The sequence below is a fragment of the Sarcophilus harrisii genome, chromosome 3 (assembly GCF_902635505.1).
Source record: "Sarcophilus harrisii chromosome 3, mSarHar1.11, whole genome shotgun sequence".
NCBI classification, from domain to species: domain Eukaryota; kingdom Metazoa; phylum Chordata; class Mammalia; order Dasyuromorphia; family Dasyuridae; genus Sarcophilus; species Sarcophilus harrisii.
This window is the reverse complement of record NC_045428.1, coordinates 36,760,685-36,782,306: the sequence shown is the minus strand read 5'-3', so window position 1 is coordinate 36,782,306 and position 21,622 is coordinate 36,760,685. Positions and strand designations below refer to the sequence as shown.

The window sequence follows — 21,622 nt, the reverse complement described above, 5'->3', positions numbered from 1 at the left end:
GATTGTGATACACCTGGCTGAGTGCTAGATGAAGGTGGTTGTAAAAAAGGAGAGGAGCTGGGAGCTCTGCACGTCTCCTTGGAGGGCATGGGGTGGAGAGCAGGCTAAGGAAACTGCCTTGTGCCTGCCAACACAGGACTAAGTCCTGCCTATGAGAGAAGAAATTGGACATGCCATAGAGCATAGGCTAAAACCTTTTGATTTTTCAGGCAATAGTATTGCCCTTTTCTCCACAGCAGGGAGAGATGATCCTGAAAATTTTAAAAAGCAGAAAATTGGCAGTATGAATTCAGAAAGAATCTATGCTTAAATGGGTTCTGCATTTTATGTGGGGTCCAATGTATGAACTATAAATCACTTATGGCTATTTCATACCAGACTTAAGGAATATGCAAATTTATTTAAAATAGTTTAAATCACTAATGCAGGATTTTTTTTTTTTTTGCTTGAATTCAGTACTTTAAGAAAAAAATTGCTATCTAAATATACAATTTTGATTTCTATATAGTAGGGTCTCTTCTCTGCTGTTCAATTAATACTTTAATATAACAGTATAATCACTTCCAAAAGAATAAGTCATATATTCTAGTTGTCCCTTAGGTTAACAAAATGACTTTTGTTTATAGATTTATTTATTTTGGGATGTGTGTGTGTGTGTGTGTGTGTGTGTGTGTGTGTGTGAAGAAGTAGTACCAAAAGAATTATTGAGATAATTCTAAGGGGACTTAAAAAAACCTGAAAAATTTTAGCTTGTATTCTGTACAGTGGTCTAAAATTGACCATGGGAAAAATCATATGGAGTCTAAAGATCAAAGAGCTCAGTCTGTGATTCAGAAGCCCAAGCCATCATCTGTGTGTCAGTGGCTATGAAGTTATGGCCTCTGCTTTTAAGTATCCATAAAGAAAACTGAGCTATTTTACCCATGTCTCAGGTGAATAATCAAGTACAATAAGATGCCTGATGATATCCACATACATCAGAATCTGCCATACTGCTTAATTTCAAAACTAAAGAAAATTCCTATCTATAATCTATACAGTAAAAATGCTACTACTCTTAGGGAATGTAGCAGATAGAATTAAAAGGTGTGACGGTGAGAAAGATGGAAATCATTGGAGTTCCATTTCTTATTCCTCATTATTATAAGAATTGGCTTGGTGAACTGTCTCCCAACTAGGAACCTAGGGGCTAAGATTATAAATAAGCAATTGTCACAAATTCATGGTGTGAATATGTTTAAAGTATTTGTGTCAGTAATTTCACTTACTCCCAGCAAACCTTGTGAAAACAATATTCTAGTTTTTTCAGGAATGCTGCTAAAAAGAATTTTATAATAGGCTGGTTTAAGGAAGAAGTCTTAGAGATCTAACATCTGGGAGGGACATCTAATGACTTTCATATAGAGAAAGATATACCTTTTGTGTCTCATCCTTCTTCTCCTGTTTGAGAATGTCGGTGAGGTTGATCAGTTTCTCCATGGCCTCTACCTGCCGATTCAGATGCTTTAGATACATCCCACATGCTCGACAGTATGACTCCAAAAGCAAACCAAATCTCTGGCTGACAGTTTTATTATGCATTTCAGACCTAAGATGACATTTTAAAACTTAAAAATAGTTCTAAGTACTGATTTTAGGTAACATTTATAGGTACTATATATAGTACTCCATTTCTATCTATATCTATGGATACTTAAACACTTATCTTTTTTTTGAGAGGTAGTTGGGGTTAAATGACTTGCCCAGGGTTACACAGTTAGTAAGTGTTAGGTGTCCGAAGCCAGATTTGAACTCAAGTCCACCTGATTCCAGGGCCAGTGCTCCATTCATTACGTCATATTAGCTGCTTCACTTAGACACTTATTAAAGTCCCAGTGGGGTAAGGTCTAGGAACTGGGCCTGTGACTTTATTAGTGAAAGGAATTGAGGATCCCCTTGGCCTAGGCTAGGCCAGAACTTTGCCTGAAGGTATCAGGCAGGATTTGAACCTAAGTCTCTCTAGCTCCCCATCCAGCAACTCAATCCCAACAACTCAATCTTACTCTTATGTCAAAAGGTGAGGACAAGTTGTAATAAGGACGGATCAATCAGAATTAAGATCTTTAGCTACCATTTGTAAATGGATACTTTAATGCATTACTCAATATTATTATCAAGCATTTCTTCAGTTAATTGTCATTGATTTATTTGTTATAGGAATAATAATGATCAAAGTCAGGCAATCTCGTAACGAAGTAAAGAGGAAGAACCAAAGAGCTAATCTGTACCTACAGACATTCCCGAAGCTCCTGCCCTGTCCAGAGCCCTGTGCTAGGGAGAGAGATAACTAAGGTGGGCTCTGCCCTCCTGGAAGTACGGGTATGGAGGAGAGGATCAGCGCCTGCCCAAGTACAATGGCTACGATGCAGAATAGCATGAGAACATGTGAGCAGTGCTTTAGGGTATTCGAGGACTAAGGAAGTGCTGACAGGACAATTATAGTTCTCCAGCATAAGAATACCCCACTGTTCAAAACTTACCTAGAATATAGTCAATTTTTATATCATTTCAATAATACAATGACAAAACTTGTTGGGTTGGGCAAGCATGGATAGGAAGTGATGTGTTTCACTGGAGACAGCAATACGCTTACACCTGACAAAGTGCCAGATCTGTCAGGGGACTGAAATCTCATGAGATAAAAAGTCTTTAGATTAAAAAAAATAACGAAAGCTCAAGTCTGCTTATTATTGCACATGTTACCTGTAGCAAAATAGTATCTATTAGCTGAGAAAGCTGAGAAAGTGGCTCAATGACTAAAGTGCTAGACTTGGAGTACAAAAGAGGTCAGGAAGACCTGAGTTCAAATCCAACCTCAGATATTTCCTAATTGTGGGACCCTGGGCAGGTCACTTCACCTTGTCTGTCTCAGCTTCCTCAACTGTAAAATGGGGATAATAATAGCACCTGCCTCCCAGGTTATTGTGAGAAACACATAAAGTAATATTTTTAAAAGCACTTAGCACAGTGCCTGGCAAAAAAGTCTCTTTGGTGCCTTCTAACCCATCCTTATAAATCCTCATCTGCTCCATCCTGGCAACCCTGTAATACCCAGAAACAGGCTCATTGACTCTAAGTTCTAAGGGAGGAGAAAATCATAACTGAGAAATACCTAATGCTCACAACATGATATACAACTGTGTAATTGGATGAGGGAGAGAGGGGAATGTAACTTACTTTAAATGCCAAAAGAAAAAGTGCCCTATCCTTTGATTTGTTAGTGCTTTCTTGAGTAAAAATCTCACAAGCAGGTTATCCAAATACTGTTCATACTTCAGAACCTAATGAATAAAAAAACCATTATATGAATTGGAGAAAATTTTGCAGATGGTTACAATTTTGAATACAAATGCTCAAAATCAAAGTTGGTTTCGTGCCTTTAATAAATTGAATTTTTTATATTTTAGAAAGAATAAGTAGGTGAATCAAACATTATGTGGATTTTGATTTTTTAGATTTTACATGTCTTAAGAGAAAACATTCACTATAAACATAAAATCAAGCTAATGTTTTATGGGTGAAATCTTAATTGATAAAATACGTGACATACCTGAACCAGTTGAATTAAGTATTGAGAAAGTTTGTCATCAGTTAAATATTTCTCCAAGCATCGAACAGCAAAAGCTCGAACCATAGGGTCTGGATAATTACAGTCCAAAAGTTCCATGGCCTGTTCTGGTTTGATTGGGGGCCAATCTTTTACCAAGCAATACATCTGTAAGTGAAAATATATAAACATGTCTATATAGTTTCCACATCCATATTTAAGAACAGAGCTAATTCAAATGTGTTAGTTTCCAAGTTTTGAAAGTAATTAAGGCAAAAAACCCAATTATGAATATATAGTTTAAACTGTTCTTTTTATTTTATTAGCTGAAGTAGCACCATTTCATATACTCAGTCCTATTAGATCTTCTTTTATCCCGATTTCATTCTTTATATGTATGTTGCTTAGAAAAAAATAAGATCCAGCAATTGATACATGCTCATTTTATACCATTTTTCTAATAACTGTGTGTGTGTGTGTGCGTGCACATATTTACCTGGGCTACTTCATCTCTAGAATTCCACTTAACAGACAGAAGTAGTTTAGGTAGAATTTCTGGTATATTGACACAATAATGCCTGTGCAAAAATAAACAAATAAGCAAATTAAACACATATATCTATATTGTTTGACATTACTCAAAAGTTTCCATTGTCTAATTTTCAATAATTCATAGATATCATTATGATTTTTAAATAAGTTGATGGAGGGCACAGAGGATAGAGTGTTGGAGTCAGAGTTAGAAAAGCCCTGAGTTCAGATCCTGCATCACATACTTAGTAGCTGTGTGACCCCAGGCAAGTCACTTAATCCTATTTGTCTCAGTTTCTTTAACAGTAAAATAGTGATGATAATAATAATAGTGTCCTAACTTCCAGGATTATTGTGAGCAAATAAGAGTAATATATAAAGCACTTTGAAAACCTTAAAGTACTATATAAATGCTAGTTACTGTAAGTAGGAAAAAAAGAGGACAATGACAAAAATAAAGGCCCATATACACAAATAGGTTTACAGGCATTTGTAGTAAATTTTGCATGAAGCCGAAAACTGGAAAGAAAGCAGAGATAGCCATTGACTAAGGTGTGGCCAACCAAGCTGTGCTCTATGAATGGAATGGAATTTTATTTAACTATAAGAAATATGGAATATGGAAAGGCTTATGAGATAAAGTGAAACAGGCAAACAATATACACAACAACAATGAGGCAAATAGAAATAACAGAAATGACACTGAATATTATGAACTTATCGTGACTAATCTTTGCCCCTCAATAATTGTGCGATGGAATTTTCCTCCTCCCTCATGCTTCTTTACAGAGATGGGGGGCTATAGGCGTGGAACACTACCTGTATGTCAGACTTTTTGACACATACACTAGTTTTACTGAACTGCTTTCCCCCATCTCTTTTTTATTCTTTGTTATAAGAGGGATTCTCTGGAAGGGATAGAGAGAAGAATATATTGGAAAATGTAGGTGATATGAAAAAGAAGATAGCAATAAACTTTATTTTAAGAAACAATAAACAGGAAACTTATAATGGCACTAATCTAACAGGGATATGAAATACAAAGGTATGCCTAAAGAGAAGAAAGAAAGGGGTCTTTATTTGTGATCTTCTACCAATATAAGTCAGTGCCTTCTCTGCAACTTTGAGTCTTAGAAAATTACTTGAATCCTATGAAGTTAAAATGATTGTCCATTCTGTCAAAGGCAGGTTGCAAACCCAGCTCTCCTGGCCTTGAAGCTGGTTCTCTGGCTCTCTATCCATTATATTATGCTGCCTCTTCTGATAGGGCAGAATGATTCAGAAAGCTTTTTGAAGGTGTCAGTCTCAAATTTATTTGTCCACTTATGCAAAGTACAATAGATTTAATATGTAGTAGCAGTTTCATTGAGGCACTGGACAAAATTTCAAACATCTTTAGAGTCTTGCAGAAATGTTAGTAATACCTTTTATTCAAATACACAAATCTGCATCATTCAAACTATATTAGCTCACTCCTTTCATCACTGAAAACTAGCTACATAAACTAGCTACATAAAACTAGCTATATTAGCTCACTCCTTTCATCACTGAAAACTTTACAAAGGCCTTTGGCAGGGTTGAAACAGAAAAGTTTTCAGAGCTAACAAGAAAATGAAAAGAAGTGCGACATTTACTGATCTAACTTCACGTAATTCTGAGCTGTGTGCACTGTGAAATACATTTTCCCTTACAATAGATTAGATTTATGGAAAGGTCTTTAGTAAAATAAAAGTCAGTTAACATCAATACTATGCTTTACAAAAACAAACCCTATTTTGAAAGTCTCTTTTAGTCCTGACCTATGACTCCACAGGAAGTCCTTTTCTTGCTCAGTGATCTCAGACAGAGGGTCTCGTGTACAAATCGCCCGGAGCTGTTCTTTGTCATTTTCTCTCAATTCATTATCTCGAGCTATCCTATTACTCTGTAAAACAAAGAAACATCTTAGTTATGGTATCCCTCAATAGTAATTCTTTCTGGATTCATCTGAATCTAATTATTAATCAAAAGACTTTCAATGCTTTTACAGTATTAACATAGACTATCTAAATGGCAAGGTTACTGAAGATAAGCTGCAAAGGCCAAAATTCAGTTTAGTTTCATTTAATACTTACAACAAATTCTTAGTCTAAGTTTTGGCTAAATTACCTGTAATTCTGTATTTATTACTCTATATAACAATGGATGATAGGGGCGGAAAGAGGGCAGGGGGTAGGGAAAAATAACTAATGGGTTATTCATTTATCTAGCTCCCAGTGTGGCCCCTTCCTATTTCATTGGAACCTGGTCTGTTTTCCTGGCTAGGAGACTGGCAGAGAAACAAATGAAAGCATTGAGGGGCCTCGAGAGGCTCATTCTTGGTGGAAGCCCACTCTAAATCATTCTTATAGCTTTTCCCACATTCCCTTTGTATATGGGTTGGACTAGATAGCCACCAAGGTCCTTTACAACTCTCAAATTTTATCAGTTTGTAGCAATATCTACTATTCAGACACATAAGAAACAAAAAAAAAATAGTAAAATTCTACAAGTAATATGATAAAAAGTCAAGTAAAAAAGCCAATTGCATTTTCTTAGAAATATGCATTTACTTTTCATTTTGAATCAAAGATTCTTCAACCATGACAAACTGAGCAGCGATTAAGTACTTGCTATATGACAGGATCTGTGTTAAACACTGGGAAACGTTTAGAAAAGTCAGATAGCCCCTGCTCTCAGAGCACCCATCCTAATGGGTGTGCTCAGTTGCCAGTTAAATGGAGAGGGCCAATGAATCTTAGGGTACAATTAGAGCAGAGAGTCAAGCCTCTTCTTGAATATGTCATTTCTTCTGAAAAAATCATACCCATTTCTGATGCTAGTCTAGTGGACAGTGTCAAGGGCTTTGGCAACAAGAACTTTCTTTGTCTAGGTTTTCAGTATCACCTGCAGCAGCAGGGCCAGGCTACACTTCCATAGGGGTTGCTTCTAGGAGGATGGTTGAGGGCAGTATTCCTCTCAGGATCTTAGGTTTGGGGCTCTAGTCTATCTTTACCAGGATCTGAGGGGAGACAGAGGTGGTTTGACTTGTCTGTCGTTCTCTCAGGGTACTTTGCTGCTTCAGCTAGGCTAGAGTGCCTGCCCTGTGAGTGGCAGTTGGCTGCAAGCTGATAGGATAGCTGGTCCCCTCTCTACAAGAGCTATTTCCCTGGATGAGAGCTATCAGTGCTGGGCTTAGAACTCAGATCAATGGTCTTGAGGGTGCCACAACTCCCATCGGCCTAATTGTGGCAGAGGGTCAGTAGTGGCTGACTAAGGTGATGAGGAAGGCATGCCTTTACCATGATTTCTGCCCTCGATGCTGGCTGCAGGGGCTAGGCCGGAAGCAGGTCTGCTGGTCTGAACGGCACTGCCATTTCCAAAGCTTGGGTCTTAGGCTGTCACCATCAGGGTCAAAGTGGGGGAGGATGCTGGCCTGATTTGCCAGGCATGTGCTACTCAGAATTTCTCCCTCAGGGTGCCTTACTGTTTCACTAGGCTGGCTTGCCTAAGTGTCCATGCCATTTCTACCATCCACAACTAAAATATGATTGACTCAATTGGGTTTTGATCCTGAGAACTACTACTTTATCCAATATTAAGAAACTTTATTCATACACAAAGTATTCCATGAATACATGTTGAGTTTTAATATCTCTGGTCATATGAATGCAAATTAATTTAATAAGGCTAATGGAGTGACATCCGTAACAGCTAAAACTTATAATGGATAAGTAAATGTTTAACAGCCTCTATTATTGCTACTTTATAGTATATCTTTAATAGCTACAGTTGTATTTTCAGTGTTATGTGCAAAGTCCTATAGTTCATAATTGCAATATCCTGAGATATCTACAGATACCGCTGTCCTGATATATCACTATTGTTTGGGGAATATTTTATGAGTTTTTTCATGCAGGATTACTGACTTTCCCTTCCATGAATGAGGACTAAAAAAATCCGTAGAGGTACAAGGAAACAAAGATATTTTCCTCCTAAGAGAAACTTGGCCACTTGGCTTGCTTGGATAGAATAAATGACTCTCCCCTTGAGTTCAGCTGGGCTATGATTCCAAAGTTATATCCAAGCTAAGATACCTAACCATCTGATTCACTATAATTTTTTTCTTAGGACATATCAGTTCTTTTTCTAGTCTCAAAATGAAAATGAATTTGTGACAAGTTAGTGACAAGAGTTTTGATTAAGCATTATTTGTTCATTTTCCTTACCAAAACTAAAGTGTAAACATACTTATTTGTTTTAGGGAGGAAGTAGTTGTGATAAAATATAAAGGTCATTTTCTGAACTAATAATCAAACATGGCCACTTGTTATAATCATGACCATAATAATAATGATACTAGAAAAAGCAACAGGGGAAGCTTCAAAATGCTATTTAATGTGACTTATAAGATGGGGGTCATAGATTTAGAGCCTCTAGGGCTTTGAAGACTGTCTAGTCTAACTTTTGTCATCTTAGAAATGAGGAACCTGAGGGCCCAGCAAAGGGAAGTAATTTGCTCACTGTCACACAAATAATAAATGGCAGAGCAGAGATTTAAACTCAAGTCTCTGACACCAAATCTACAACTTTTCCCACAATCCAGGGGTAGCTAAACTCTCAAAGGCTATGGAAGAAGAACATGACCTCTGATGACAGCTACCATGCAAGAATGTCCTAGATCAAGGGTGTTCATAACAACACACTGAGCTGGACATAGCGATGTTAATAACTAACAGGTGGACGAGGTGATGTATTCTTTGAATCCAAGAAACAAAGAAGAATTAAATTTGGTCCTTAATCCAGACAATCCCCTTCTACCTCTGTAGGGATAGGATTAGAGTGATGGGAAAACAATGTAGACATTACTAAGAATGGACTTAGAAATAATTAAGAAATTACCAAGAATGTTTTTACACCATTCAAAACAGGAATTTAATAATACCATTATGGAGTATATAAATATCTATAGTTTTATGCATTATATCTTATCTCACATGCCAGAATAAAGGTACTAGCAAACTTTTGAGAAAAGGATATGTCTATCTATAATTCAGTATGGTAAGTCAGATGTAGGATGAAATAAGATAAAAATAGCTATACATCATAAAAATAATCACAATTAAGAGGCTATATCATGGAAGGCTAGACTATTTAGAAATGTCACAAATGCATCATTAATCAACTTCAGGATTGTCACTGACTAAAGGAATTGCAATATTTCTTCTAAAAGACCAAAAGCTTTCTATACACATAATAATGGCAGTGTGGCCTAGAAGAGAGGACACAGGTCTTCAGGCCAAAAGGTTTGGATTTGAGATATAGTTTCAAAACTTATCCCATATATACTTCCTAAGAAATCACATTTTATTTCTGAATCTTTGTTGGTTCATCTGTAAAATAGGAATCATGATAGTACCCAAACTATCTACCTCAAAGGGTTGTTGTGAAGAAAATACTTTCTCCACCCGAATTGCTATATAATCATAATAACAACTATTATTGTTGGTATGGGAAAAACATTTAAATTCTATCATTTCCTCCTATTAAACCATATTAATACATGAAAAAGACATTTGTTATATAAAAAATGCTACCTTTTTCAGTGTCATCTGATAAGGGGTAGCCAAGTGAAACTTGGAACTCTTGCTACAACAAAATTCGTGTAGACAGAAAGTATCAGTTAATGATTATGTATTTTTGGAAAAATCTAATGCTGCATTATTTTAAAAAATAAATTTGTCTTACCAGTCCAGCATGGGAATAGTTGAATCCTAGTTCTCGAGATACAGTCCAATTTGCATGTTCTTCAATTACTGACATATCTGGGAACTTTACAGGATTGCTAAACCAGTCAAATTCCAGCTCTAAACATGGAGTTTCCTAGGAGAGAAATGTTATAGTCCTTTATACTCTACTTGGATTCTATAAGTTAGCAAATTAAAAAAAAATTATCTTTTTTCCAAAAAAGATAAATGATTTAAAAAATAAACATGAAAGCAGCATCTAACCTTATTGGGATTTGATCCAGTAACTCCAATAGGATTCAGCAAGTCTTCTAATCCATGAGGTACTGGCCACAGATTCAAAGCCATTTTTCCTGATACCAGAGTGTCTGTATAATCAAAGAGGTTAATATTTCCCCAAGCCAATGGGCAATGTTCCTTGAGAGAAGAGAAACATTGAATATTCTTTAAATTATCTCTTTATATACCACATTTTATTGTAAAAATAAATTTTTTCAGTCAATTGCTCTCAATGACATTGTTTTATTGTAAAATGTTTGTATCTGCAAGATGCAATATTATTTTTCAAAGCTTAAGTGTTGGCATATCTTTTGCTTTCTCCCATTTAAATCTTTAATTTTTCTTTCATTTTATTTATATGGAAATTATGAAAGAAATGAGAAAGCTAAAATTTAGTCACTTAATGGATAGATAGGTGGTTCATATTTTTAATAAATGAATTTTAGAAAATATTTTCCATCTTAAACAGAATTCTAGACTATTCACAGATTTTCTTCTTCCTAAGGCTATGTGAAACATAATGGTATTTTGCTTGAAGGTTATGGCATGGGGAGGAGGTTTTCTTATGATTTAAAAAAATCACATCTGAGATGAGATTTGAACCTAGGTGTACCACAAATCAAACACATTCATGGTAGGCTCCAAGCACTGCCTTTTATTCACCATGCCACTGCAATATAATAAATTCTATAATAATTATAAAAATCAGGGCATGATAAAAATTTTAGAGGTAAACATGTTTTGCTTGTTCCTCAAGTCCTTACCTCTTTTGCTCCTTTCCTGCCTTTAACAGAACAAATGGAAAGGCAAAGTCGAGCAGCACGTGGAAGATCGGGAATGTATATATCATACATTAGCCATTCATTCCACCTAGGAAATTTCAAAAAGGTTAGGCAGAATACAATTATTAGATAAAAAGAGCAAAAATTTTTGCATGATAATCAATGTTAAATTTTTTTCAGAAAGTCAGTATGTGAATGAAATGAAAGATAATATGGAAAATTTATCTTAATTTCAGGAATTATTCCTGATTCAGGAATTCAGAATTTCAGAAAAAATTCAGGAAGCCAACTTTTTAAGAAGAAACACAAAACAGTTACGTCAAAAAATTGAGGAAAAGATACCACAAAACTTAAGCAATCAATGCCTTTTATTCTGCCAGCATATTAATTACAAAATTCTACCGATGGTATTTAAATAACCCATACATGAGCCTGTGGTCTGGAAGTGCTATTTTTTCCTTTGTCCCTACTTTGTTTTATCATTTTAAAAAATCATTTACAACTTTAAAAATTTTAATTATCTATTTTTTTAACTAGACATAATTATAAACACAAATATGACCTCAGAAATAGAAAATGGCATACTTCCTCTTTACCTGGGATTGGAACAAGGTACTCTCTGAGTATTCACATTGTCACATAATGGCTCACCCCCATGGCAAATACCTGTTCTAACATAGATCTAAAAAAAAAAAAAAAAAAAAAGAATATAATATTAACTAGGATAAAAGTAACATAATCAATATGGTTTTATTACTTATAAGTGGAACTACCATCCATTTAGTTTCTAGTACTCAAATTATTCATATCATTTTGGTATCATCTTTCACTTCTTAATTCAAGGGCAGCTGATAATGAAAGTTTTACCTTTAAAGGATCTCAGGTACCCACTGTCTTTAAAAAATCAAAACAAAATAAAACAAAACCCTCCCATAGTCAATATTCTAATATGAACTTTCAGCACCACTTTTCTGGTTCACTGAAATGGTTTTCATCTAGGGCTTTCCACCTCCACTCTCTTCCTCCTCCAGACCATTCTTTGAATTAATGTTCCTTATCTATGGAGCTGGCCGTCACACTCAAAATGCTTGTTTCAAATTGTTTCCATGGTTCTCCACATCTACTAAATCCAATTTTTCCCTTCTTGACCTAGCCATCCGCAATCTGACATCAGTCTATTTTTCTAGTTGGGTCTCCTTCACGTTCATATTTCTTCATGATCTAATCAAACTGTAATACTTGCTTCAAAATCCCATGGAACCTAAACTTTCTGTTTCTGTGTTTTTGCTCATGTGCTATTCATTATGGTTGCACTTTCTCTCTCCATTCTATTCCCCTAACCACATCTGCTGTTGATAGTGTATCGTCACAGACGATGCTATATCTTCCATAAAACTTCCCATGTTACTCCAGTTCATAAAGATCTCTTTGTTCCTTGGATATCACATCAAGTGCATAAGAGATGCAACTATGTATTATTGTTCCATGAGGATGGGAACCATGTCTCGACTCCTCTTTGTATTTCTCCCAGCATCTATCATAGTTCTCTATTTATGATTTATATGTATGATCTCAGAATTCAAATGAATAAAGTACCTCATTCTTAAAATAAATATCAACAATATTCTTGTACTTTCTTTAGTCTGATACAAAATAAACTAATGTGGACCCATATTCAGAGTGATGTTTCTGCCTTCCCCAATGAAAATGAGTAAGGTAAGCAGAACTATTCCAATGATGAAAATAAATCTAGTTTCAGAAACTAGAACAAATAAAACCTGACTTCCTTATCCTCATTGAGAGTTGGGTTATTTTCTAAATAGAAGAATGTTACACTGTGGCAGAAACAGAACTAGATTCGGAGTCTAAGCCAGAACTGAGCCACTTTTGAGCTGTTAGATCCTTCACAAATCATTTTCCAACTCTGAATTTCAATTTCCTTATCTAAAAATTGGTGAAAATCCACCTGCCCTTCCTACCCCTCAAGGATACTATGAGGATGAATCACATAACACAAGTGCTACTACTCCAGGCTCTGGAATACATTCCATTGCAGGCAAATGCAATTTCACAGTGTCACTACACAAAACTGATAGAAAGACAGACATTACAAAATTATTTCTTCCTAGACTAAGAATCAGCCTTTGAATTTACCTTGTCAATGTCTCGAATATTTACATTTACATAAGTTGCACAAAGAATTCTTATGCGGAGTGCACTATTTACGCCCCAAAGGGATTTGGTTGAAGCTTCTCCATTCATGTACGGTGTGGCTGTAGAGATTCGCCTGGAATAAGATGGCATTGTAAAAGTATCCAGTGGTAGCTGGGTGTAAAGACTTTCTTTAGCCATCAGCATCAGATTGGGCATCCGACCAAGCATTATACAGCTTCTTATGTACTGTAACAAATTAGAGGAGGGAGGTGAGGAAGATTGGTGCCTGTATTTTTTTTTTTCTTTAGAGAAATGCCTACAAATATCAAAAGGAAAATACTTATATAATGCTCAATGATAAAAATCAGCATTTAAAGAAATGTTTATAACCACTGCTATATTTATATTGTTTAAGACTGCTTTTAGCTGCAGTAAAATATTAACATTCTGAAGGAGCTTAGAGAGTAGCACTAACCATGCAATACTGAATACAAATTAGGAGAATAAAAAAAAACCCTGAGTTCTTTAGGTAAAGTAGTAGCATTGCATGGAATTTGCATGAGAAGACTGCTCATTGAGACGTAATACAGTAATACACATTTTCAAAGGATAGGAACATCATTCTAACAACAGATGGAGCACTTCACCTTTTCTGTCCATGTTTTTCCTGACATAGTTAATAGTAGTTAAAAAAAGAAACAAAAATATTTAAAAAAAGAATGATATAAGAAGATAAAACCATGGCTAGATTAAAAAATATTATAACAAGTTTTAGCCTTCATTCTTTTGAAGTAGTGGGTACCTTTTACCTTCAGCAGAAAGTTTAGAAATATCACTATAAATGTTACCTCTTTTAAAACTGGGAAATGCTGGTAGCATTTGACTGAACACTGAATTTGAAGGTTAGTGTAATAGTTTTACAGCAAAGTTAGGTTTTAGATCTCTTCATTTCTACTAATAAACTTCTAACTGCTAACTGCTAAACATTTTTAGTTTCTTCAGTTGCAGTATTTCAACTCTTGTTAATTAACTATTGCATCAAAGGCAAACCATAAATTAAGGCTAAATAAATGGACAATACTAGTAAAAATAATACTTTAAAGTTTTTTTTTTTTTGGGGGGGGGTTTGTTCTAAGAAAGATGCTCTTCACACAGGACACTAATATAATTATGCTAGAACAAATACCATTAATTAGTTCCTCAAAAAAAAAAAAAAATTCCAAAGGAACAACATTAAGAATGAAAGAGATTTCCTAGGTAAATTCAATTGAAGATAATCTTAAGTGGACATGATTTGCTATTAAAGTTTAAAACATGAAGAGCAGGAAAGGATTTGAAGAGAAGTTAAGTGAAAAGATTAGCACAAAAGGGTTCCACCAGGCTAGAATCTCTCTTCTATTCCTTCCCTGAAGTCTCTCTCCCTCTCCATTACTAGAAGGAAAGGAAGATGCCTTTCTTTTATTGGCTCAGCAAACATTTTCTGTCTGGCCAGATTCAAATGAGCTGCTCCAAGACAGGTGGGAGTTCTACCTTTTTGGAGATTTTTGAGCAGAGGCTGGAGGTCCTTTGTGGGGCATAGCAGAGTAAGGATACTTTCTGGGTGTGGACCGAACTCATAAATTCTGTGATTCTATGAATCATTCTATGGCAGTCTGATGGTACATTGGTTTCTGGGAAACAAGAAGGAAATAGATCCCTTACAGGACAATGTCATAATAAGCTTTACACTAAGACATCAAAGAATTTTTTTTAACTGTTAGACAGAAACCAAGAATGGTTGAAGTGATGCTTTGTGAGTATGCCTTTCTATTGTAATATGACTTTAATTTTCTATTAATAAAAACTTAAAAATTCAAAATCACTCACCTTATATTGGCTAAGAGGATATTTTTCTAGCAAATACTCATCACATCCACACACTTTTAAAATATATTTGCCCTGATACTCTAAAACACAGAGCTTCAGCTGCTCAGATGATAGTAACATACTCCGTGTTTTTTTCCGGATTGCTTCAGCGATCACATGTTCTGGTACACAGTCGTGATTGATTTTTAAAGTGTACTTTTGCTTGTCATTGTTTGGGGAAACTATCACCCAAATCACCACTATTATTTGCCCTAGAAAAAAATGAAATAGTGCCATCAACATGAATATTTTCAAGAGACAAGAGACTTTTCATTTTTAAGAGATTTGTAAGTCTGACTAAAGACACAAGTAATTATGAAGTAAAACTGTAGAAATGCACAAATAATGTAGTTTATTTCTTCTCAACAAGCTCAATCAAAATCTTGATGATCTCATAGGTAGTAGTCATGTTTTCCAATGTCACCGCATACATTTACAGAGCTCTCATGTTTGATTGATGTGTTGGCAATTCTTACACTAGTAAGTTACAAGCTGATTCCTTGGCATCAAAAACATGGCTATGGCGATGATACCACACACCATGAGTATGTACTAGTCCGATCACGGGAGTGATTGATTTGGAACTGCAAGAGATACACACCCTATTAAAGTAGATCATTAGTGGAAGCAACTCCAACAATTTTATAACTGGGAGGCACATTTTAAAAGTATGCAATGGTAGCTAAAATAGCTGATAAATTAAAGTAATAGAAAAGTGTGAGAAAAGATAAATTTTCTTAAGGCAATGAAGACTGAGAAAATCAAGAGGCATATAAAAGGATGGAAGAACATAAAAAGATCAAAAGTACATATCAGAGGGGAAGAGAGAACTTATGTTGTATAAATTAGGCCAAAGATGTTTAGTAAAATATCATTAGTAAGGTAATTTAGTAACTCTATAACTAAATATTTTATATTCTAAAAATTAGGAACTGATGTTTCAAAAAACAAAACCTGAAAATTAATCTGTCATATGCAAAGAACTTTTTTAAATTTGAAAAAAATCTATATTTTATTTTCTATTAATAAAAAAAATGTTTAAAAGCATAAGATCTTTGACAAAGAGAAGCTTATTTTAACTAAACAAGGAAATTTCCATTTTAATGGTTAAAGGAAGTAAGTGCCTGATATGAGATTAAAGCATAAAAGGTAAATAAAAGATGGAGGCTTGCATGGAGTGAACCTATAATGTAGAATGATGATAATAAAAGTTACTGGAAAGAAACTGTTACTAATATGATGATGAAAGATAAAATCAATAAATTTTAATATAAGCAACAGTAATTCCAAAATCCTTCCAAAAAGTTCAGAAAATGTCTTAATTAATATCGATTTTCATTTTAAAATTGGTAATGAATTCTAATTTCACTTTTGATAAATAAGAACAAGGAACTGTGAATCTCAAACTGAAAGTTAATGAATAATTCATTTCCACTGACAATAGCTTTGAGCCTCATGGGAACAATTTTCCCTAACTGATCAGTACCCTAAGTCAAAGGGGATCTGACATTTAAGATGCTTCCTGAGCATTGACTATGGGTCACAGAGGCAGAAGAGTACAGTAGATGGCATACTGGACTTGGAAGAAACAGTCCTGAGGTTAAAATCTTACCCAGACTATGATTGGTTGTAAGTCCCCAAGCAAACTGTTTGACAAAGCACTCTGTGCACTTAGCTACTTCCAAGTTTGAGGGAGGCTGTAAAAGAGGGACTGACTCTCTGAGAAAAAAAGTTGTATTCATTACCATTTTCTCAAATACAGCCTTAAGTCAAAACAGTCAACAAAACAATACACCAAGTCCTGGTCTGTAACTGTTTGCCAGTTTTTGAGGTCAAACTGTCATACAGAAAGTTTGACAATGGCTTCTTGTGAAGGACTAAGCTGGTTCCAGCACATCCTTCCCCTGAATTATAGTGAAAATCAGGCTAGCTCTGGAGGCAAAGAACCTATATAGATATCCTGACTCTGTCCTTTACCATTTGTATGATGTAGGGCAAGTCATTTTCCTTCTTTGCCTCAGGTTCCTTATCAGAAAGGGGTTGAACTAGATGATATCTAATTTTCCTTCCAGTTCTAGAAATCAATGCTTCTATGATAAATTTAGCAACTTATCTACCAAGTCAGAAATAGATTGTAATCTGTGTCTGGGGGAAGGTCCCACAAATATAATTTGCCTCACTGACAAAATATCCTTTATTATATATGTGCATATTTATCTATAGCTCTAGCCTATCAAGAATTAATCATGTATAAGGCATAATCCTTACCCACAAAAAGTTTACAATTTGGATGTGGAAAAATTATTTTAAATATATACATACAGGTAGAATTTACTATACGGAACACTGTAACAATAGTAAAACTTTTCACATGTTAAGAGAAGGTAACTTTAATACTTCATACCTTTATCTAATTTACTGTATATGTGCTTTGGCAATTCTGGTGAAGATTCTACATTTGGAGGATAAACATATAATGCTCTACTATGGGGTGCATGGACATCCCTCAGGTCCACAGCTTCTTTACAAACATTAAGAATATTTCTTCGGAAGTCTTGCACTTCTGGATCTTTAACCATGTCAAATTCACAAACAGGCATACCAATAGCAAAACCTTAAAAAAATACAAAATGATATTCTCAATAACCAAACCAATGTCATGGTATGAAAATATTTTATATAGCTTGGCATTTGCTTATTTTTGGTGATGGGGGTTATGTGACACTGTTTCCTTACCTCCTTGAATGGATTAGAAATATCTGACCAATTAAAAAAGAGGACTCTCTTAAAAATGATTTTAAAAACTGCTTGAAATCACATTTGGCAAATGCAACAATAATATTAATAACCACTGCAAATAATCAAAGAATTCTATTTTATTAACTTCACTCTCCCCAAACTTTGGATAAGTGTAAATTTAATACTTTCCTACAACCTTCCAAATTCAATTCAGTGGCCTAGTGATCAAAAAATATTTAAAATTTGCCATGACTTTGGAGAGCAATTTTTAAACTTAAAAGGTATTGAATTGAAAAATTAAGGTCCTTTAGTATTTTAAAATTTTAAGTCACATACAAAAATCAGTCTCGCTGCTTAATAATTAATCCTCATAAAAATACTTATAAAAATAGAAAAGAAATGAAGAGGTCAATGAAGATGACCAAATTATCTTACCGATTTCTCGATTGAGAATTTTTTCTTCTCGGTTTCCTACAGGTTCGATGACTTTCAGAAAGGGCTGAAAAAGCCGCAGGTCACAAAGTCGCCGTGTTTCATCAAAAAATTCTTCTCTTTCTGCTTCTTGAGTAACACTTACGAAAATGTAAGAAGTTTCATCCTGAAGGAGCTGGTGAAGAGGGTATTTCCTTGCTTCTTTAAATAGCTCATGTTTAATAGTTACTAATGTAGCCTCACGGAGGCATTCTAAAGTCACTATCATTCCATTAGGTAGTAGACATTCTACTAAGATTCTTGGGGGCATCAAATGGATGCCCCATAATTCACCGGATGATGGTCTTGGAGGCATGGTTCTAATATTTTGGTGGTCTTACAAACCTATTTCAAGCATTTAAGTATGTTGCTCATCCAGAGGTGAGACCTAAACAAACAAAAAATATTTATTAGGAGTAGCAGATACAGAAAGATAAAATCAATGACAAATCTTGAGGAACAGAGCTCTCTATAGTCCAAGATTAATGAAGCCATTTTGAAAAATATAATTACAAAGTAGAGGTGCTAAGATAAAATTATCATAAAACTATTAAGAATAAAGAAAACACAATGAATAAACCATAAAGCTTTAACGAAGCCTACAGATATTTTAAAATCTTTCTTTATATCTACAAAAATTAACAGCTCAAAATATGTACATTAGCCTTGCATTTTTAAAATGTCTCCTCCTTACTCCTCATATGTACATCTATCTCCTCTTATTACTTAATAGAGATTCTCAGCCTTTTTCATGGATGCCAATCACGCAACTACTTTTCATAATGTCTAGGTAAGCAAAAGAAAAAATATTAAAACCAAAAGATTCATCTAAAAATAAAAAAAAAAAAAAAAACAAGGATGCATAATTTAAAGGGAAAAGGTTTTTTATTGTAATACTTTCATGGCTCACTAAAAGTTCAACTGAATCTTTCCTTTGCCAAAAATGGCCTAAGATAGATGTGAGGCTTAACACTGGCTAATCCCTGTACTTGGGACATGTCACTACCCATCCATGTCTTCTCATACTGTACAATTCTTGACTATTTCCTTCCACAAGTTCTTTTGTACAGTATATATGATATATTTAATATGCTAGTTTATTGCTTCATGGATACTTGTGAAAAATTTGGGCCGCCTGGATACTCTTTTCAGATGATTGGCCTCCTTCCTTTTCCAGTTATACAGAACTTTGAGAATATGTTTTATGGTATTCCACGTGTACCCATATGCAGTATACCCACGTGCATACATACATAACATATATTTTAGTAATACAAGCTACATCTTAACTTCACCAGCCCTATGTCTTTCTGCTACCCTTTGGACCATTACAATTGGATTCTTCTGGGACTGATGTTTAAAGGTTCATAATCTAACAGAATCAGAGATGGAAAAGACTTCACATTCTGCTAATTTAACCTCACAAGTCACCTGGTCCACTCCCTATATTATATAGATGAGGAAAAGAAAGGAGCTCAGGGAGTTGACCTTAAGGTAATAAGTAGCATATTTGAGTCCCATTCTTCTTACACCAAATCACTCATGAACTTGCTGGTTCATGGCAGTACCAGGAAAAAAATCTTCAGGCTAACAAAATGGAAGCTGTTTGGGATCTGAGAACTTTTTAGATCATGAAAAGTGTGGGTTCAAATCCAAAATGGAATCGAGTCTACTCTTATCTTCTAATCCTAGGTCCAGCTCATTGTCTACCCAAAATGTTTAATTCTTATATACTGATGGTCTGACCCAATGAGCTACCCAACACATGCTTGTCAACATAAGTACTATAAATTTTGTGCTAGGGTATTTGATGCACATATTTGGTTTTATCCATGTATATTACTATGTCATTATCTAATTGAAGAAGATAGGGATGTAAAATTTTGGAACAATGCAATCAGCATGCCAGCTACAAAGAGTTAATCTTGGTAAGTTTTACATAAAAAACATGAATGTGAACACATATGAACACACACATAACACATTTCCATCTGGACTCTGTATGTAATTTCATCTTCCATGAAAATTTTCTCATGTATCTGTCTTTTTACCCCTAACTTGTCACAAAGACTGTTTGACAGTTTTTTTTTTTTTTGTTTTTGTTTTATCTAATGGATACTTTTTTAATGATCCTGACAATGTTCATGGAAGGTACCTTATTCAAAGAGAGCGATTAAGTTGTGTTATACATGAAGTCAAATAATATTTTAGAATCAAGAGACTTACAGCAAGATCTTATATCACTTGTCTTTCAGTCTAATGTGTAACTAAAAAATGGAATGTGTAATTAGAAAGTCAATCATAAAAACCTGCTTATCTCTTCGTGTTTTCATCAAGGATTTCCTCCAGACAAATAGAAATTATTCTCATTAAATCATAGATGACAAGTAAATGGTTTAGTTGTTGCTGATATATTTTGGATGTCTTTTTTGGGATAGATACAACTATGGTGATTTCTCTTTTAGCATCTTCTCTTGATATCTTTGAAATCAATCCTTGAATTCCTTTAAAACTGTGTCACTTTAAAGGAATTGTTTTTGAATGCATGAATTCAAGTCTAGCTACTTTCTCCCAAATACTATTATTACTACTTAGAAAGATGTAAGAAGAGGGTAAAATACAGTAATGATGGTACCATTGTCTTAATGTTGATAACAAATCTCTACAGAAAGGTTGCCAGGTGTGTTTGTTTCATTTCATATTTATTTGTTGTCCTACTCATTTCTAAATACTCTCAGGCAATTAATTTTGGTTTCATACAAGGTTTCTTTTTTCATGTCTACTAATTTTCATCTCCATTCTTCTATGTTATTTTATTAGTTGCTCAAAATCCTTCATCAATATTTTTCAAAATGTTCTGCTATTGACCCTAGCTAGTATAACTAGCTATTTAGCAAGGAGATCAAGTGTCTGTCAGTTAAAGTTGTTTCTATGTTCTTTTAATTCCTCATTATGGGGACCAAATTCCTTTAAGAAATTATAATAATCAGAATCAATGTCTTGCTTTTATCCATTCCCCATTTTTTTTGAGTTGACAGATGGTTAAAAAAAAAACAGTCCACATTTGCAATGTTTCTGTCATCTCTGTCTTTTGTTAATTTTACCGTTAAGTTAACAAGTTAATTAATGATCCAACTGTACATAGCTGATTCAGAAATGAGTACCCTATCCTCAGTAACTATTCACTTCTCATCTGTTAAAATAGTAATTTTTTTTTTTTTTTTTTGTATACTCACTGCTTGTCATGTCCAGGACTTACCAACTCTCTTATGACCAAAAATAAATTAAAACAATGACATGGAAACTTGAGATCAGAGGATCATAACCAAAGGACCCCAGGAGGATATGGGCTCTAGCCACTTTTTGTTTCCAGTCTAACATTCCTGTTACCTCTCTTCAAACTCTCATTT

At 34.6% G+C, this 21,622-nt stretch overlaps 1 protein-coding gene across 2 annotated transcripts in view; it reads right to left on the bottom strand.

The window, feature by feature from the left end:
• Window positions 1-21,622, bottom strand: part of PIK3CA (phosphatidylinositol-4,5-bisphosphate 3-kinase catalytic subunit alpha) — an 86,101-nt gene that overhangs the window by 18,921 nt on the left and 45,558 nt on the right. For both annotated transcript variants that reach the window (XM_031957696.1, XM_031957698.1), the window contains 13 exons: window positions 18,177-18,600; window positions 17,407-17,616; window positions 14,964-15,214; window positions 13,098-13,343; window positions 11,540-11,625; window positions 10,926-11,031; window positions 10,147-10,299; window positions 9,884-10,018; window positions 5,917-6,041; window positions 4,083-4,164; window positions 3,590-3,754; window positions 3,217-3,320; window positions 1,417-1,588 (listed from right to left, as the gene is read on the bottom strand). In XM_031957696.1, the coding sequence (XP_031813556.1) occupies window positions 1,417-1,588; window positions 3,217-3,320; window positions 3,590-3,754; window positions 4,083-4,164; window positions 5,917-6,041; window positions 9,884-10,018; window positions 10,147-10,299; window positions 10,926-11,031; window positions 11,540-11,625; window positions 13,098-13,343; window positions 14,964-15,214; window positions 17,407-17,616; window positions 18,177-18,528 (2,187 nt within the window). In that variant the 5' untranslated portion in view covers window positions 18,529-18,600. The remainder of the gene's footprint in view (window positions 1-1,416; window positions 1,589-3,216; window positions 3,321-3,589; window positions 3,755-4,082; window positions 4,165-5,916; window positions 6,042-9,883; window positions 10,019-10,146; window positions 10,300-10,925; window positions 11,032-11,539; window positions 11,626-13,097; window positions 13,344-14,963; window positions 15,215-17,406; window positions 17,617-18,176; window positions 18,601-21,622) is intronic.